This window comes from Plecotus auritus (assembly GCF_963455305.1).
Source record: "Plecotus auritus genome assembly, chromosome: 9".
NCBI classification, from domain to species: domain Eukaryota; kingdom Metazoa; phylum Chordata; class Mammalia; order Chiroptera; family Vespertilionidae; genus Plecotus; species Plecotus auritus.
In genome coordinates, this window is record NC_137783.1 from 109,389,493 (window position 1) to 109,402,864 (window position 13,372).

General features: G+C 52.4%; 1 protein-coding gene across 2 annotated transcripts in view; it reads right to left on the reverse strand.

The window, feature by feature from the left end:
- Positions 1–808: 808 nt before the first annotated feature.
- Positions 809–13,372, reverse strand: part of SLCO2B1 (solute carrier organic anion transporter family member 2B1) — a 59,679-nt gene continuing 47,115 nt past the window's right edge. For both annotated transcript variants that reach the window (XM_080687179.1, XM_080687180.1), the window contains 5 exons: positions 10,779–10,941; positions 5,694–5,857; positions 4,246–4,310; positions 3,796–3,916; positions 809–2,277 (listed from right to left, as the gene is read on the reverse strand). In XM_080687179.1, the coding sequence (XP_080543305.1) occupies positions 2,100–2,277; positions 3,796–3,916; positions 4,246–4,310; positions 5,694–5,857; positions 10,779–10,941 (691 nt within the window). In that variant the 3' untranslated portion in view covers positions 809–2,099. The remainder of the gene's footprint in view (positions 2,278–3,795; positions 3,917–4,245; positions 4,311–5,693; positions 5,858–10,778; positions 10,942–13,372) is intronic.

Consider the following 13,372-nt stretch of genomic DNA (forward strand, 5'->3'; position numbering starts at 1 on the left):
TTGGGTCCATGGAGATATATTTATGTGGTTCTCAGTCATCGCTGCATTTAGGTAAATCATTGCCAGCCACCTCAATGTACAGAATGGCTTCTAAGAATCTTCCTATACACTGTCCAACTCACTCAGAATTGTGACATAAAGATGTCATATCCAGAGGTCATCTCATAACATGAATGTATTTCATGCCACCTGGCCCTGGAAGCACATGGGCAATGGAGGAGATACAGGTTGAAAATGTACAGAAACAGAAGCTAATCTGTGGGAAATCCTTCCACTTGTCAGGGGGGAAATGTATTTTAGAGGTGTGCACAGCAGTTAGTAAAAAATACTGTGCTGTTTTTCTGAATTGTGTGACAGTTGTTTTGACTTCTTTTCTCATTTTAAGTAAATACTCATTTTCTTACCTCATTTTGTGTTCTTTTTCTTAGAGGGCACCCCAAATTGTTTAAGCTTCAGTTCCCACAAAATCTGGATCTAAGCCCAGTGCCACCATTTATGTTCTGGGTGATCTTGGGCAAGTTACTTAACCTTTCTGAACCATTTCCTCTTGGATAAATGTAAATGATGATTTGGATAGGTGAGGACTCAGAAAGCCTCATGCCCTTATTCCATTTCTGAAACCATTACTAGAGGAAGTAACCCAGCCAAATAAAAATTAGACCAGAATATACAGATAGGGGAAGATGTAATACACAAGAAATAATGGTGAGCAGTGACTCCAGTAAAACTTAAATCTAAGTAATTGGAAATAATGCAGTTGTTGCAAATTCTAATGCAGTTTGTAAGAACGGATTTTTGTAATAGGAGAGACAGTATGCAATAACAAATTTAATAACAAGCTGTATCTATAATTCCAGATTATTTCTGCAAAACCTGGGAAATGGGGGGAGGAGAAGGAATATAAACACATGAACAGCCTCTTCCTGTTGGGAACTTTGAAATTCTTGACACTGATAAATAAAGGCTCAGATAGTTGCTAAACATTTAAAGGTATCAACAAATGGTAGGATAAAATGGGAATTAGAACTTCTGTATTTCCCTCTTCTTTCACATGAGATAGCCTCAAAGCCTGATGCTGGGAGCTGCTCAGAGGGCCACAGCCAGGTGTGTCCCCTGTCCCTTCAGCTCTCCCTGGCCCCCGCCCCACATGGCTGGATACAGCGTGTGGGAAGCTACTGAGGGCTCCCTGTCTCCTGCCTCTGGAGCAGCAGGTCCCAGCTAGGTCATATAGGTGAAGGCAACAGAATAGGCTGGGAGCAGATCAGGAAACTCTCTCCTTCCAGGGAGATAAGCAGGCCTGGCCATAGCATCAGTCAAGGCCTGACATACACAGGCCCAGTTTGTTTAGCCCTGAGCATTCCACAGACCTACTCATTACACAGAGCTGGGCATTACTGCTCCCAGCATTACAGGCCTGGGCAGTACAAAGAGCAGGTCCTTATACCAACCCAGGCATCACAGAGAACCAGTTTAACCCCCAAACTTAGGTATCATAGAAACAGACATTATCTACATAGCCCCAGGTGACAGATTCAAGCACCTAGGAGGAAATGGTGAAATTAGGATTCTAGTTACAAAAGCCACAGTAACTTTTGTGGGGGGCCCTGGTCAAATGTGTAAAATCTTGGCAATGCATAGGGTACCAGTGAGTATGTGGTGGGTGTGTTTGGTCTTTGAAGTTGGAAAACACCCAAGTGAGGGGCCCGGGTCTCCCTCTCCACCGAAGCCCCTCACCAGACTGTGGCTCCCTGAGGGCAAGGTCTGAGATTCCTGAGTCCAGAGAGTGAGCCTCCCCAAGAAGTTCAGACCCCTTAGGACCCTGACACAAGATTTCCTAAAGGCCCTGCCCAGCCTGGATGCTCACCTCCTTCCCCAGGGATCTCTTCCTCAGAGCTCAGGGCTCTGCCTCCAGGGGGCACCAAATGGACACTTCTTGACAGAGGCTATCCTGGCCCCACCCCAGGCTGAGGAGGAGACCTGTGTCCATCCTGACAGCACAGATGGTCACAGGGCTCCTGACAACCAATCTCAGGCCAAGAGCCTGGAGGAGGCACTTGCCGTGGCTGCCACTCTTGGCCAGGGTAGGGCCCTGGGACAGCTCACACTCTGGATTCTTCAGGCTTCTTCTCTGGTCCTGACATTAACGGCTGCTGCTGTAGGCCAGGGCATGTCACCACCTTGGTCCCCTCCTCTTTGCCCTGCTGCCTTAGGATAGCCATAATCAAGGCGAAGCAGGCCAGGGAGCCCGTCTTGAAGAAGAACTGGAGGCCAATGAACCTGGGAAAGAGCAAGAGACCTTGGGCTCAGGACCTCCCCGTCCAGGCTTTGGTGTCCTTGGGCTGGGAGCAGAATGGGGTCAGCAATCACCACCCATTGTGCAGGTGGAGACATTGAGGCCCTGCGGGGAGGAGAGGCTTCCATCCCCAGTGGACTCTGCGTCACCGTAGCCTGGAAGAGTGCGATACACTATGCAGGAGGAGCCCTGGGTGGGGAGCAGAAGCCTAGGCACCCTCCCTGCCCTGTCCCTGACTGCTTTGTGGCCTTGGCCAGTGTGCCTCTGTCTAGGTCTAAGGGCTCAGAGGCCCTGCCTGACAATTGCAACTCTGGATTGCCTCCCACCCCCCGCCTGCTCCACCAAAAGAAAAATCACTTGTCTAACTCAGTGATATTCAACCGGTGTGCTGCAAGAATTTTTAAAACATGCAATACCTGACTGTTTAGTCAGGGGCACTGACCTCTTTTCCCTTAGATTGTAAAATGAAAAAAATGACAACAGTCAACATAATAATAACTGTCTGGTGTGAATAAATCCAAATTATATCTTTTTTTAAAAATCAGATCATAGCCAAAACCGGTTTGGCTCAGTGGATAGAGCGTCAGCCTGCGGACTGAAAGGTCCCAGGTTCGATTCCGGTCAAGGGCACGTAACTTGGTTGCGGGCACATCCCCAGTAGGAGGTGTGCAAGAGGCAGCTGATCGATGTTTCTCTCTCATCGATGTTTCTAACTCTCTATCCCTCTTCCTTCCTCTCTGTAAAAAATCAATAATCAATAAAATATATTAAAAAAAATCAGATCATAAAAAAATATATATTTTAGTAATTAGTTAATGTGAGCCATGATATGAAAAAGTTTAAAAATCCCTGGTTGAACTCACCAAGTCTCTCATTTGACTTTTTGTCCCCTAGGAAGTCCCTGGACAGTCCCAACCCACAGGAACCATGCCCTCCTCAGAGCTGGAAGTGACCAGCTCCATGCTCCCAACCCTGCTAGCTAGTCATCTTCTCCTCCTCCTCCTCCTCCCATCTCCCAACACATCTCAGGGCCAGCAGCCTCTCTGCCTTCAGGTTCCTTTGGGCTTCTCATTGTACAGGTAGGAAGACTGAGCCCCGAAAAGGCAGGTCTCACAATGAGGAAGAAAGAGCTGGGCCCAGATTGTGGGCTCCAGTGTTATTCATGGAGAGGGCCTTCTTCCTACCCGACCCCCATTTCCTGTCTCTCTCACAACTGGGCTGCTCCCTGGTTCCCCCACACTCAGCCACGATGATGCATGTTCCTCACGGTCTGCCATCAGACGGCTGGTTCAAGGCCCAGCTTCGCCAGTTATCAGCTGTGTCTTTGGGCCACTTAACTCTCACTTTTCCCTAAAGGAGGAGACAGTATCTAGATCACAGGACTGGATATAGCACCTGTCACCAGCAGAACTTTTCCTCCCTGCTGGTGTCCTGCCTGGGACCCTCTGGTACGTTCAGCACCCTTCCCACAATCCCCTGGCAGCCCCCACCACAGGTCTCACCGAGTTCGGAGCAGGTCATGGTCATAGTAGCGGCAGACAGCCCGACGCCCACAGCTCCAGGCCCAGTGCACGCAGGTGGTGTCGATGGCACTGCCGTGGATCACAGGACTGGGCATCCAGGCTGGAGGAGGAGGTGCTCAGGGGACAACGGACCTGGAATTCCTGTACCCCCTCCCCTTATTCCCTGGTATATACAACCCCTCAGGGGCTCTGAGCCACTGGAGGCCTCTGGGCCCATCTGTCCTTGGCCCTCAAGTCCACCTCTCACCCTGATATCAGATGCTACCTCCCTGCTGGGCTGTCTAGCTGCTTATACACCCACCTGCAGGTACCTGGGTTGGATCTGCTTCCCCATGGGCCAGCGAACCCCAAGGTCAGGGACTGGGTCTCACTCATCCCTGTGCCCCCAGCCCCGGCACACAGTGAGTGTCTGGACCAGAGGTTCTTTACCTAAAACTCTCAGGAGCATGAACTGGATTCCCACAGCCAGAGTCTTGTCTTCTTTCTTCACTCCCCTGACAATCAGGGAAATGGGTGACATGAGGATCGAGAGGGGTCCAGCCCTCAAGGGGCTCTCACCATTCCTTCTCTCCCGCCACCCAATGCCAGCCTTCCCCCAGTCTCAAGGCCCGTGGGTGGGATGGGGCCAGGACCTCAGGCTCTACACTCCATTTCCTATCAACCCGCAGAGCCTGATCCCCATGTACCAGGCATAGCCACTGACCGTCAGGGTCCTATGCTGACCTCCCTATGTTCCTGGTCACAGATACCTCCCATCCCTATCCCCTGGCTCCACCAAATTCTCCCCTTCCTCATACACTTGACAAAACCTGGAGCTGGGCAGCCAGACATGCCTTCTAACTTGCTTCTAACTTGCTCCAGAGGCCAGGAGAAGCACTGGCTCCTCTCCTAAGTGATACCAGCAACTGGCAATTACGAAGGACTCATTCTCTATTGCAGCCCCTCCTCAACCCCATGAGGTAGGTGTATCATTAGCCCCATTTTACAGATAAGAGACTGACAGCTTCTTGGACAGGCTAAGTGACTTGGCGAAGATCCCACGGCTGATGATTTCAGGAGTTAGAATTTGTGCAGCACATTGCCTGCCTTAACTCCTCATACGCAGGCTGCCTGCTGGGACATCCGATTCCTCTACTTTCTCTCTTGTGGCCAGACTATTTTATGGATCTACATGTCTTCTAATATTTGTAAGGGGTTCCACCCCCATTCTAATTTTCTAGAAAACAAACAGGGAATAAAAATAATCCCAGCATAATGAAAATTGGAATTACCCTTCTATGAGGTCCCTTTATTGCAGCCCCACCCTGGGAGCTGCTGACTTTGGCCTCAGGAGACAATTTGTCGGTCCCAGCAGGCACCCTCAGGACAATAGCCAGGAAGATCTTGGACCTTGGCTGGTTCCACAGTGGGCCCTTAGGTGCTTGTTGGTCGGAGTGGTGTTCAGAATCATGGACCACATTAATAGCGTTTGGTTTTCTGCATGCCCACCTGTGGCCTGCCCCTGACAGATAGGTCTGGGTGGGGAGTCAGAGGACAATCTTCCACTTCCTCCCCCATGTGACTGGGAGGCAAAGGCAGGGCCTTGGGTGTGGCCTCCTCTCCCCTGGGGTAGATAGGGGCTTGGGCTTGCTACCCAACGCTTGCCACATGACCTGTGGTTAGCTTCTGAATTACTCTGAGCCTCAGTTTTCTTATCTGTAAGATGGGAGAAAACTTCATCTCAGCAGGTTGCCATGAGGATGAAGACAGGATAGTGGGAGCCTGCTGTGTTGTGGGGCCCACCCCTCCTCCTTCAGACTCCTCCTTCGGGATTCCTGTTCTGCCTGTGGCTAAGGACCTCTTGGTGTCCACCAGCTCTCACCCATCCCTGCTCTCACCTTAGGATGAGCATGAAGGAGGGAGTGTGGGTGACACTAGCCATGGCTGCACCCAGGCTAATCAGGAGCATGAAGGGCAGCACCAGGTGGCTGCAGGCTGAGTCACAGGAGCCCGCAGGCACAGGGCCGCCCCCCGCCACGCAGCTGCAGTTGGTGTAGAAAACCTGTGGGGAAGAGGGGAAGAACCTTCAGGGGCAAGCAGCTGGCCAAGGGCCTGTGGCTCAGAGGCTTGACAGACCCAAACCAGCTGGGACAGAGCTGATGGGAGGCTGAGTCAGATGGCAGGTCGCTGGACTCAGGCTGTCTGTCTGCACACAGATGGGATGAGCCTGCATGACGCTGTGGGGACAGAGGGGAGTGGAAAGGAGGAAAGGGAGAGAGCCTAGAAGAGCATCACCCTCAACACACCACACACCACACACACACACACAACACACATTCACACATACACATTCACACACACCATACACACACAGACACATTTACACATATTATACACACATACACATACCATATAGGGCAAAAGTTGGTTTACAGTTGTTCATATGGAAAATAACACAATAATTAGTAAATAATAATATAAGAATAAACTGTTTCGTGTACTCACAACTGTAAACCTACTTGTGCCTTACCCTGTATACACAGACACACACACACATACACATACACACACCCTCACATATACCGCCCCCCCCCCCCCCCACCCACACACACCACACACAAACTCATTCTTTTACCTGGTGATGTCAGAATGTTCCAAACTCCTGACCATATGTGCAAGGAATCAGAGCAATAAAGAGTTTTAGGGAAGGAAATCCGGTTTTCAGCTCAGGGCTCCCCCTCCCCACGTTACCCAGGTTTTCCAGAACTCAGGACCCTACAGGGGACTCTCAAGGAGAGACTGAAGCAGGGTGGAGAGATGCAGCCAGACTGCGGAGGAAGGGTTGGCCCAAGACGGGGGCTGGACTTGGGTCTTGAGGAATGAATAAGAGTTTGCCAAGAGGAAAATTGGGACGAGTAGGGGAGGGTCAAATGTGAAATCACAGTGGCATGAAAGACCCCAGCCAATCTTTCCTTCTGCCCGGAGCAGAGAGGGCAGAGGGGCAGTGCTCAAAGGGTGCGCTGTGGTGGCATCGTGAGAGAGGAACCTGGACTGCTGTTTCCAGAGACACGGTGGACCAGGGGCCCTGCCAATCATCCTGCTGACAACAACCTAAAATACTGGATAAGGTATTGAACGTATTGTCCCGAATGCACCCACAAGCTGGCAGAATGTAAACAATACTGAGGCCGTACTCAGGGAGGCCAGATGCTGAAAGATGTGCAGAGTCCTGGAACAAGCTTTTATGCAGTGGAGTGTAGCTTTCTGAGGTTTGGGGGCTACAGGACCAGAGCATGAGTCCCAGCCCTCCCTCCTGCCAGGGTGAAAAGTCTAATAGGAGACACCCCCCCACCCCCGCCAAGAAACTGGGACCCCTCTAAATGCTGAAGTAGGAATAAAAGCTGACCTCTTTCCAAACTGCATGGAGCCGTCCCAGGCTGGCAAAGGGTGTTTGATTGCAGCCCACACTCCTACCCTCTAGTGGCCTGGAAAACCTCCAGCCAGAGATTCTTTCAGAAGTGGTCTAGACTGGCAGTGCCCTCAGGTGCCCGACAAACACAAAACCAAGCCAGGAAGCCAGGCTTTTCCTTTGTTCCCCACATACAGTGTCAGTTTCCTGACCAGGGTGCCCCAGGGGTCCTCGGGCTGCAGCTGGGACACAGGTGTGCAGGGACTGGCCACTGTGGCCTGGCTGGCCGAGGGCAGCTGGAACCCGGTGGGCCGCTCACCTTCAGCCCGGGCGGCCTCACACACTTCCCAGTGTGAAAAGGGTTGGGAAGCCCTGAGCTGGATGCCGGGAGCCTTGGAAAGACGTTAAGCACGGGAGAGAAAAGACCTGACGGTACAAAAGCTGCTCTGGCAACTGCAAGGGGAGGGTCCTGGGAAGCTGGGTATTGAGCTGAGAGAGGGGACACCTAGGATTCAGGCTGGGGAAGTGGGTGCACTTCCCATTGCTCTGCCGAGCACCTGTGCATGGCGAGGCTGGGGCCATGTGTGTGACCTCCTGAGCACACAATATTTGGACCTTCTCCTACAGGCTGAACAACTCACTGGGCTGTAGATATACTGGAGGGGCAGGAGAGTGGAGAAATGAGCCAGGGCAAGGTTACTGGAGAGAAATACCCTTCCCTGTTCCTTTTCTGAGAGGCTGGGGTGGACACAGAAGCTAGGGGCCTTTCTCTTGGGGATTTTCCCAGCCCTTCATTCACATTCATCTAATTCTGTGGCAGAAAGTTCTGCCCTAGCCGGTTTGGCTCAGTGGATAGAGTGTCAGTCTATGGACTGAAGGGTCCCAGGTTCGATTCCGGTCAAGGGCACAAGCCCATGTTACAGGCTCGATCCCTAGTAGGGGGCGTGCAGGAGGCAATCAATCAATGATTCTCTCTCATCATTGATGTTTCTATCTTTCTCTCCCTCTCCCTTCCTCTCTGAAATCTATAAAGATATATATTTTTTAAAAAGTTCTTCTTGTGAATAACCTCTGATGCAGCCCTATCCCCCAAGCCCTAGATCCCACCAGCCAGCCACCTCACCCCATCTTTTCCCAGTCACTTCTTCATAACTGGTTACTGAACACAGCTGTGCTGGACATGGACCCACCCACCCCTGGGCCTAGGAGCTGGCAGTCGGCCGAGGAGGCAGGCTCACCAAGAGACAATTCAGAATGGAGTGACAGTTTCTGAGTGCTGACCAGGGCTGGGCACCTCCAAGCACTATATCCGAAGGGTGCTCGGAAAGGGGGCTGGGCTGGGAGGTCAGAGCCCTGGGTACTAGTCCCAGCTCTGGCATTAAGACTTTGGGCATTTGTGCAATGCCTGGTCCTTTCCTGGGCCTCAGTTTCCCATCTGTTTAATGGGTATAAACAGGAGTATTACTGAGTGCTTAAAATCCCCCAGGCCCTGTGCTAAGTGCTTTTCATGGATTATATAGCATGTGGCTCTTCACTTCCGACTTAATTAATTCATCTGGGGAAAGCATTTAGCACAGTGACTGGCAAAGAGTAGGCACTCACTGCTAGCATCTCCATTTTACAGACTAGGAAACCGAGGCACAGATTAATTCGCCTAAGGCAGTCGTCGGCAAACTCATTAGTCAACAGAGCCAAATATCAACAGTACAACGACTGAAATTTCTTTTGAGAGCCGAAAACCGACTTCTGCGCATGGGCCACGAAGTTTCAATCGCACTGTATGTGTGCGCCTGCACGTGGTATTTTATGGAAGAGCCACACTCAAGGGGCCAAAGAGCCGCATGTGGCTCCCAAGCCGCGGTTTGCCGACCACTGGCGTAAGGTAACAGAGTCAGAGGCAGAACAGGGATTTGAACCATGTGGCCTGGGCTCGGTGTTCAGAGGCCCATATTCACAGTGCACTGTCACCTTGGGGATACTGCCCCAGCCACTAGGGCCTGGAGGCTTCTGGAGTGACCTCAGGGAGGTCACACCAGGTCAGGACAGGGAGTGCTAGGAGGCTCCAAAGGCTTGGATTACATTTATTCCAAATGCAAACAGTTTACACAGCCCAGGTGCCGCCTGGCCGGCTTCTGAAGCACAATCAGCCAGGTGCTTTACTCTGCACCAGCCAGTGGGGCCAGGTTCCCTTCCTGGGAGAGCTGCAGGCTTAGAGGCTGGTGCCAAGTAGGACACAACAGCAGGTGGGAGACTCTGGAGAGAGGGCAGTGTTGTCATAACAATAAGCCTGACCCTACCGCCCAGCACACACATGCTTTACAACCCGGGGCTGGATTTTGTGCCGGTTTGTCATTTGTTGGGACTGAGGAGAAAGGGGAGGAGGAGCCAGTTGGTCTCCATGGCCTTTCTAGGGCTCACACAGAATGCACTGCTGCTGCTGACGCTGCCCCTTTCCCACCCGGAGAGTTCCTGGAAGGCAGGGCTCCCGGGCTGACTGATGGGCTCACTGTGCAGCCTCCCCTCTGGTCTCCGTCTCCCAGCCTGCACTCTGCTCACCTTCCCCTCACCATGGCCTCATTATGATCACACACAGGTCTGACTCTATCACTCCCCTGCTTAAAAGTCATCCAAGGCTCCCCGCTGCTCTCTGGATGAAGTGCCCACTCATGGTCTGGCATTCAAGGCCCTTCCGGGTCTGGGCCTTGCTTTTCCTCCATGAACCCTAGCTTCTGCTCCAACAAGCTCTTTGCATTTTCATGAAACATTGTATTTGTGTGTGTGTGTGTGTGTGTGTGTGTGTGTGTGCACGAGCGCACTCTCTGAGTGGGCTTGCTTCCACACTCTGGGCTCCTGTTCTTCTCCAGACTGGGACTCAAATGTGAGCTGGCATCGCAGCATGGAGGGAGGAAACCTGCCAAAGAGCCAATGGCCCGCTGAGAGCAGGAGGTCAGCTGGGGCAGCTGGAGGTGCTATGGGCCTGGGGTGATGCAGGCAGAGGCCCAGGCAGCGATCAGTGTCATTAGTCGGGCTGGAGTAATTCTGTTCAATTTGCCCACTTGGTCCAGAAAGGCTTCTTCAATGAATTAGAACCCAAAGTTCAGTGAGTAAAATGCAAGAATATAGCCCTAGCCTGTTTGGCTCAGTGGATAGAGCATCAGCCTGTGGACTGGGAAGCCCTTCCCTAGTTTGCCTACTCACCCTTGAAGATCCAGCACAAATGCCACGTCCTATGGAGCCTCTTTATCTCCTTCCATCCTTGTGTGTGTGTGTGTGTGGGTACCACTTCTCCTGCCTAGAAGCACCCCGGGAATTCCTGAGCTATTTCCATTTGCATCTCTCCTGCATGGGCAGCTGGGACCAGATCTGCGTCCCCTCTGGGCACTGGCACATGGCTGGGCCCAGGCTGGCAATGAAAGCTTATTGAGAGAATAACATTCTCCATCTGCCAACAGGAGACAGACAGAAGCGCCAGAGAGTGAGAACATTCCGAGTTGGGGAGTGTGACAGGCACACAGAGACAGGGAAGGCAGAGAGCCCACGAGAGGCAGAGGGAGCAGCCAGAGGCCTGACCCACCTGTTTGTCCAGAGCTTCCTGGACCACCCGGTTTGTGCAGCCTGCGTGGCAGGGGGTGAGGTACTCCACACGGGTGCTGGGGTCGCAGACCGGGTTAAAGTCGTCCGGAGGACAGGCGCAGGGCTCCATGCAGCCTGGGGAGAGTTCCAGTCCAGGCTGGGACCTGGTGGGAGAGAAGGCCAGAGGGTTGGCCTGGCTCTCCTTCCCTCAGGCCACAAACCAGAGATACCTTAGCCCTCAGCCTGGCTCCCCACTGAGCGAGCAATGGCCAGAGATTTCCACCCCATGCAGGTCCTACACTGTCCGGGCTGCTCCATGACATGTGGTGGTGAGCTCCTTGCAGTGGATGTGTGTGAGCAGGAAGATGGCTAGGAGCTTCAGGGCCTCCCGATGGGAGAGGTGGGGAGCAGAGGGGACCAGAGGCCTCTGAGATTCCTCCCGCCCCAAGAGCCTGTGATGTTTGAACTGCTTCCGTGAACATCTCTGCTCCTCAGGGGCCCTTCTTTGGGGAACATAAGATAAATTCCTCCTAGAATCTAGTCTCAGATGATAAGTGCCTTTTTCTTGATGTAACTGGATTACTTCTTTTTCTTGGAAAAATTAAGCTCCATGTGTGGAACTCAGGATATGTGACTAGCTGTGGGGTCTCCGACCTGTTCCTGCCTCTCTCTGGGCCTTGGTTTCTCTTTTTGTCACCTTGACTGAGGATCCCCCATCCCATCACCATTCTCCAGTCTCATGACCTCTCAAAACTCTCACTACCCTGTTCACTGTGTCTAGGGCACGTTTTATATCCCACCTGCCTTCCCTCAGAGATTCAGTCCCCAAGTCCCAGGAGAGCCCCCACTCTAGTGAGCCAGAGCAAGATGGGGCAGGAGATGAGGAAAGAGGCTGAGTCCCAGGGGCAGGTCACCTGGGAGGGACAGAGGTGCCCTGGGACTCGAATGTGAGCTGGCATCGCAGCATGGAGGGAGGAAACCTGCCAAAGAGCCATTGGCCCGCTGAGAGCAGGAGGCCAGCTGGGGCAGCTGGAGGTGCTGTGGGCCTGGGTGGTGCAGGCAGAGGCCCAGGCAGCAATCAGGGTCATTAGTCGGGCTGGAGTAATCCTGTTCAGTTTGCTCATTTGGTCCAGAAAGGCTTCTTTAATGAATTAGAACCCAAAGTTCAGTGAGTAAATTATAAGAATATAGCCCTAGCCGGTTTGGCTCAGTGGATAGAGCATCGGCCTGCAGACTAAAGGGTCCCAGGTTTGATTCTGGTAAAGGTCACAATGCCCCAGTTGCAGGCTTGATCCCTCCAGTAGGGGAGCATGCAGGAGGCAGCCAATCAATGGTTCTCTCTCATCACTGATGTTTCTATCTATCTCTCTCCCTTCCTCTCTGAAATCAATAAAAAAAATTAAAAAAAATATAGATGAGAACACAGGTGAGATGAGATGTCAGAGTCAAGGTGAGAGGGAGAAGAAAAGAGAAATAAGTTATGTGGTATAGGCTTTCTAAAAAATCCTCACTCGAGGACGTGCAGATAGAGACAGGGAGGGAGAGTCGAAGAGGGAGAGAGAAAGAAACATCCATGTGAGAGAGAAACATTGATCAGTTGGCTGTCGCATGCTCCCTGACTGGGGATCAAATCCACGACCGAAGTATGTGCCCTGACGGGGAATTGGGCAACTTTTTGTTGCACAGGATGATGTTCAACCAACTGAGCCATTGCAGTGGGGATAGGCCAATTTAAAAAAGAAAAAATATATGTGGTCACATATTCATTTACTTTTTATTCCAAAAATCAATTCAAGGCCCTGGCTCCCTCCTCAGACCCAGGGCCTGGCTGAAGCTTCTTGCTGCGCCGAGACCAGGGCTCTGCACACAGAAGGCCCCACCCTGGACAGCGAAGATGCCTCACTGGGGAAGGAGAAGGAAGGGAGGAGGGAACCGGAGGTGGGAGAGGTCTGTGAGGTGGGACCTGGGACAGGGAGGCCAGGACTGAGCATTTCTGGAGCCTGAACCAAGTCCCCACCCACTCCTGTCACACAGGAGCCCCAGGTACAGAAAGCTGGCACCCGGTGGAGGGAGGAGATGCCTGGGAGAGTCGGGAACAGAGAAAGTTGGGAAATTCTAGCTGAGTGTCAGGCCAGCCTAAGCCTGGAACAGTTCCTAGGAAAAATGAAATCATCCTGGAGAAGAGGCAGCAGTGTAACTTCCAACATCCTCTCCAAGTTGCTCCCGAGGGGAGAAGGTATGAGTATGGGGGTGGGGGCGCTGGAGAGGGAAGGAGATAGTCATCAGAGGATTTCCTCCTGGGGGTTGGAGGCAGATGCTGCCCCACAGATGGAAAAAGAGTTCTGGAATTTCAGGGCCATGGAACAACAGATTTTAGCCCCCAGGCTCTAAAAACCAAGAATCTCTGAGGTCTCCAGGGCAACCCCTTCCTAAAGTGTAAGTCTCCTCTGCAAGTGTCTCTGATAGGGGCCTCTCAGCCCTGGTCACCCCCTTCACCCCCTCGCCCCCAGGATGGAGAGCCTGCTCCCTCCTGGGTAGGCCTTTCCTCTGCCTGGGAGCAAAGCCTTCCTTAGGCTGAGCTGGTCCTGCCCCTGT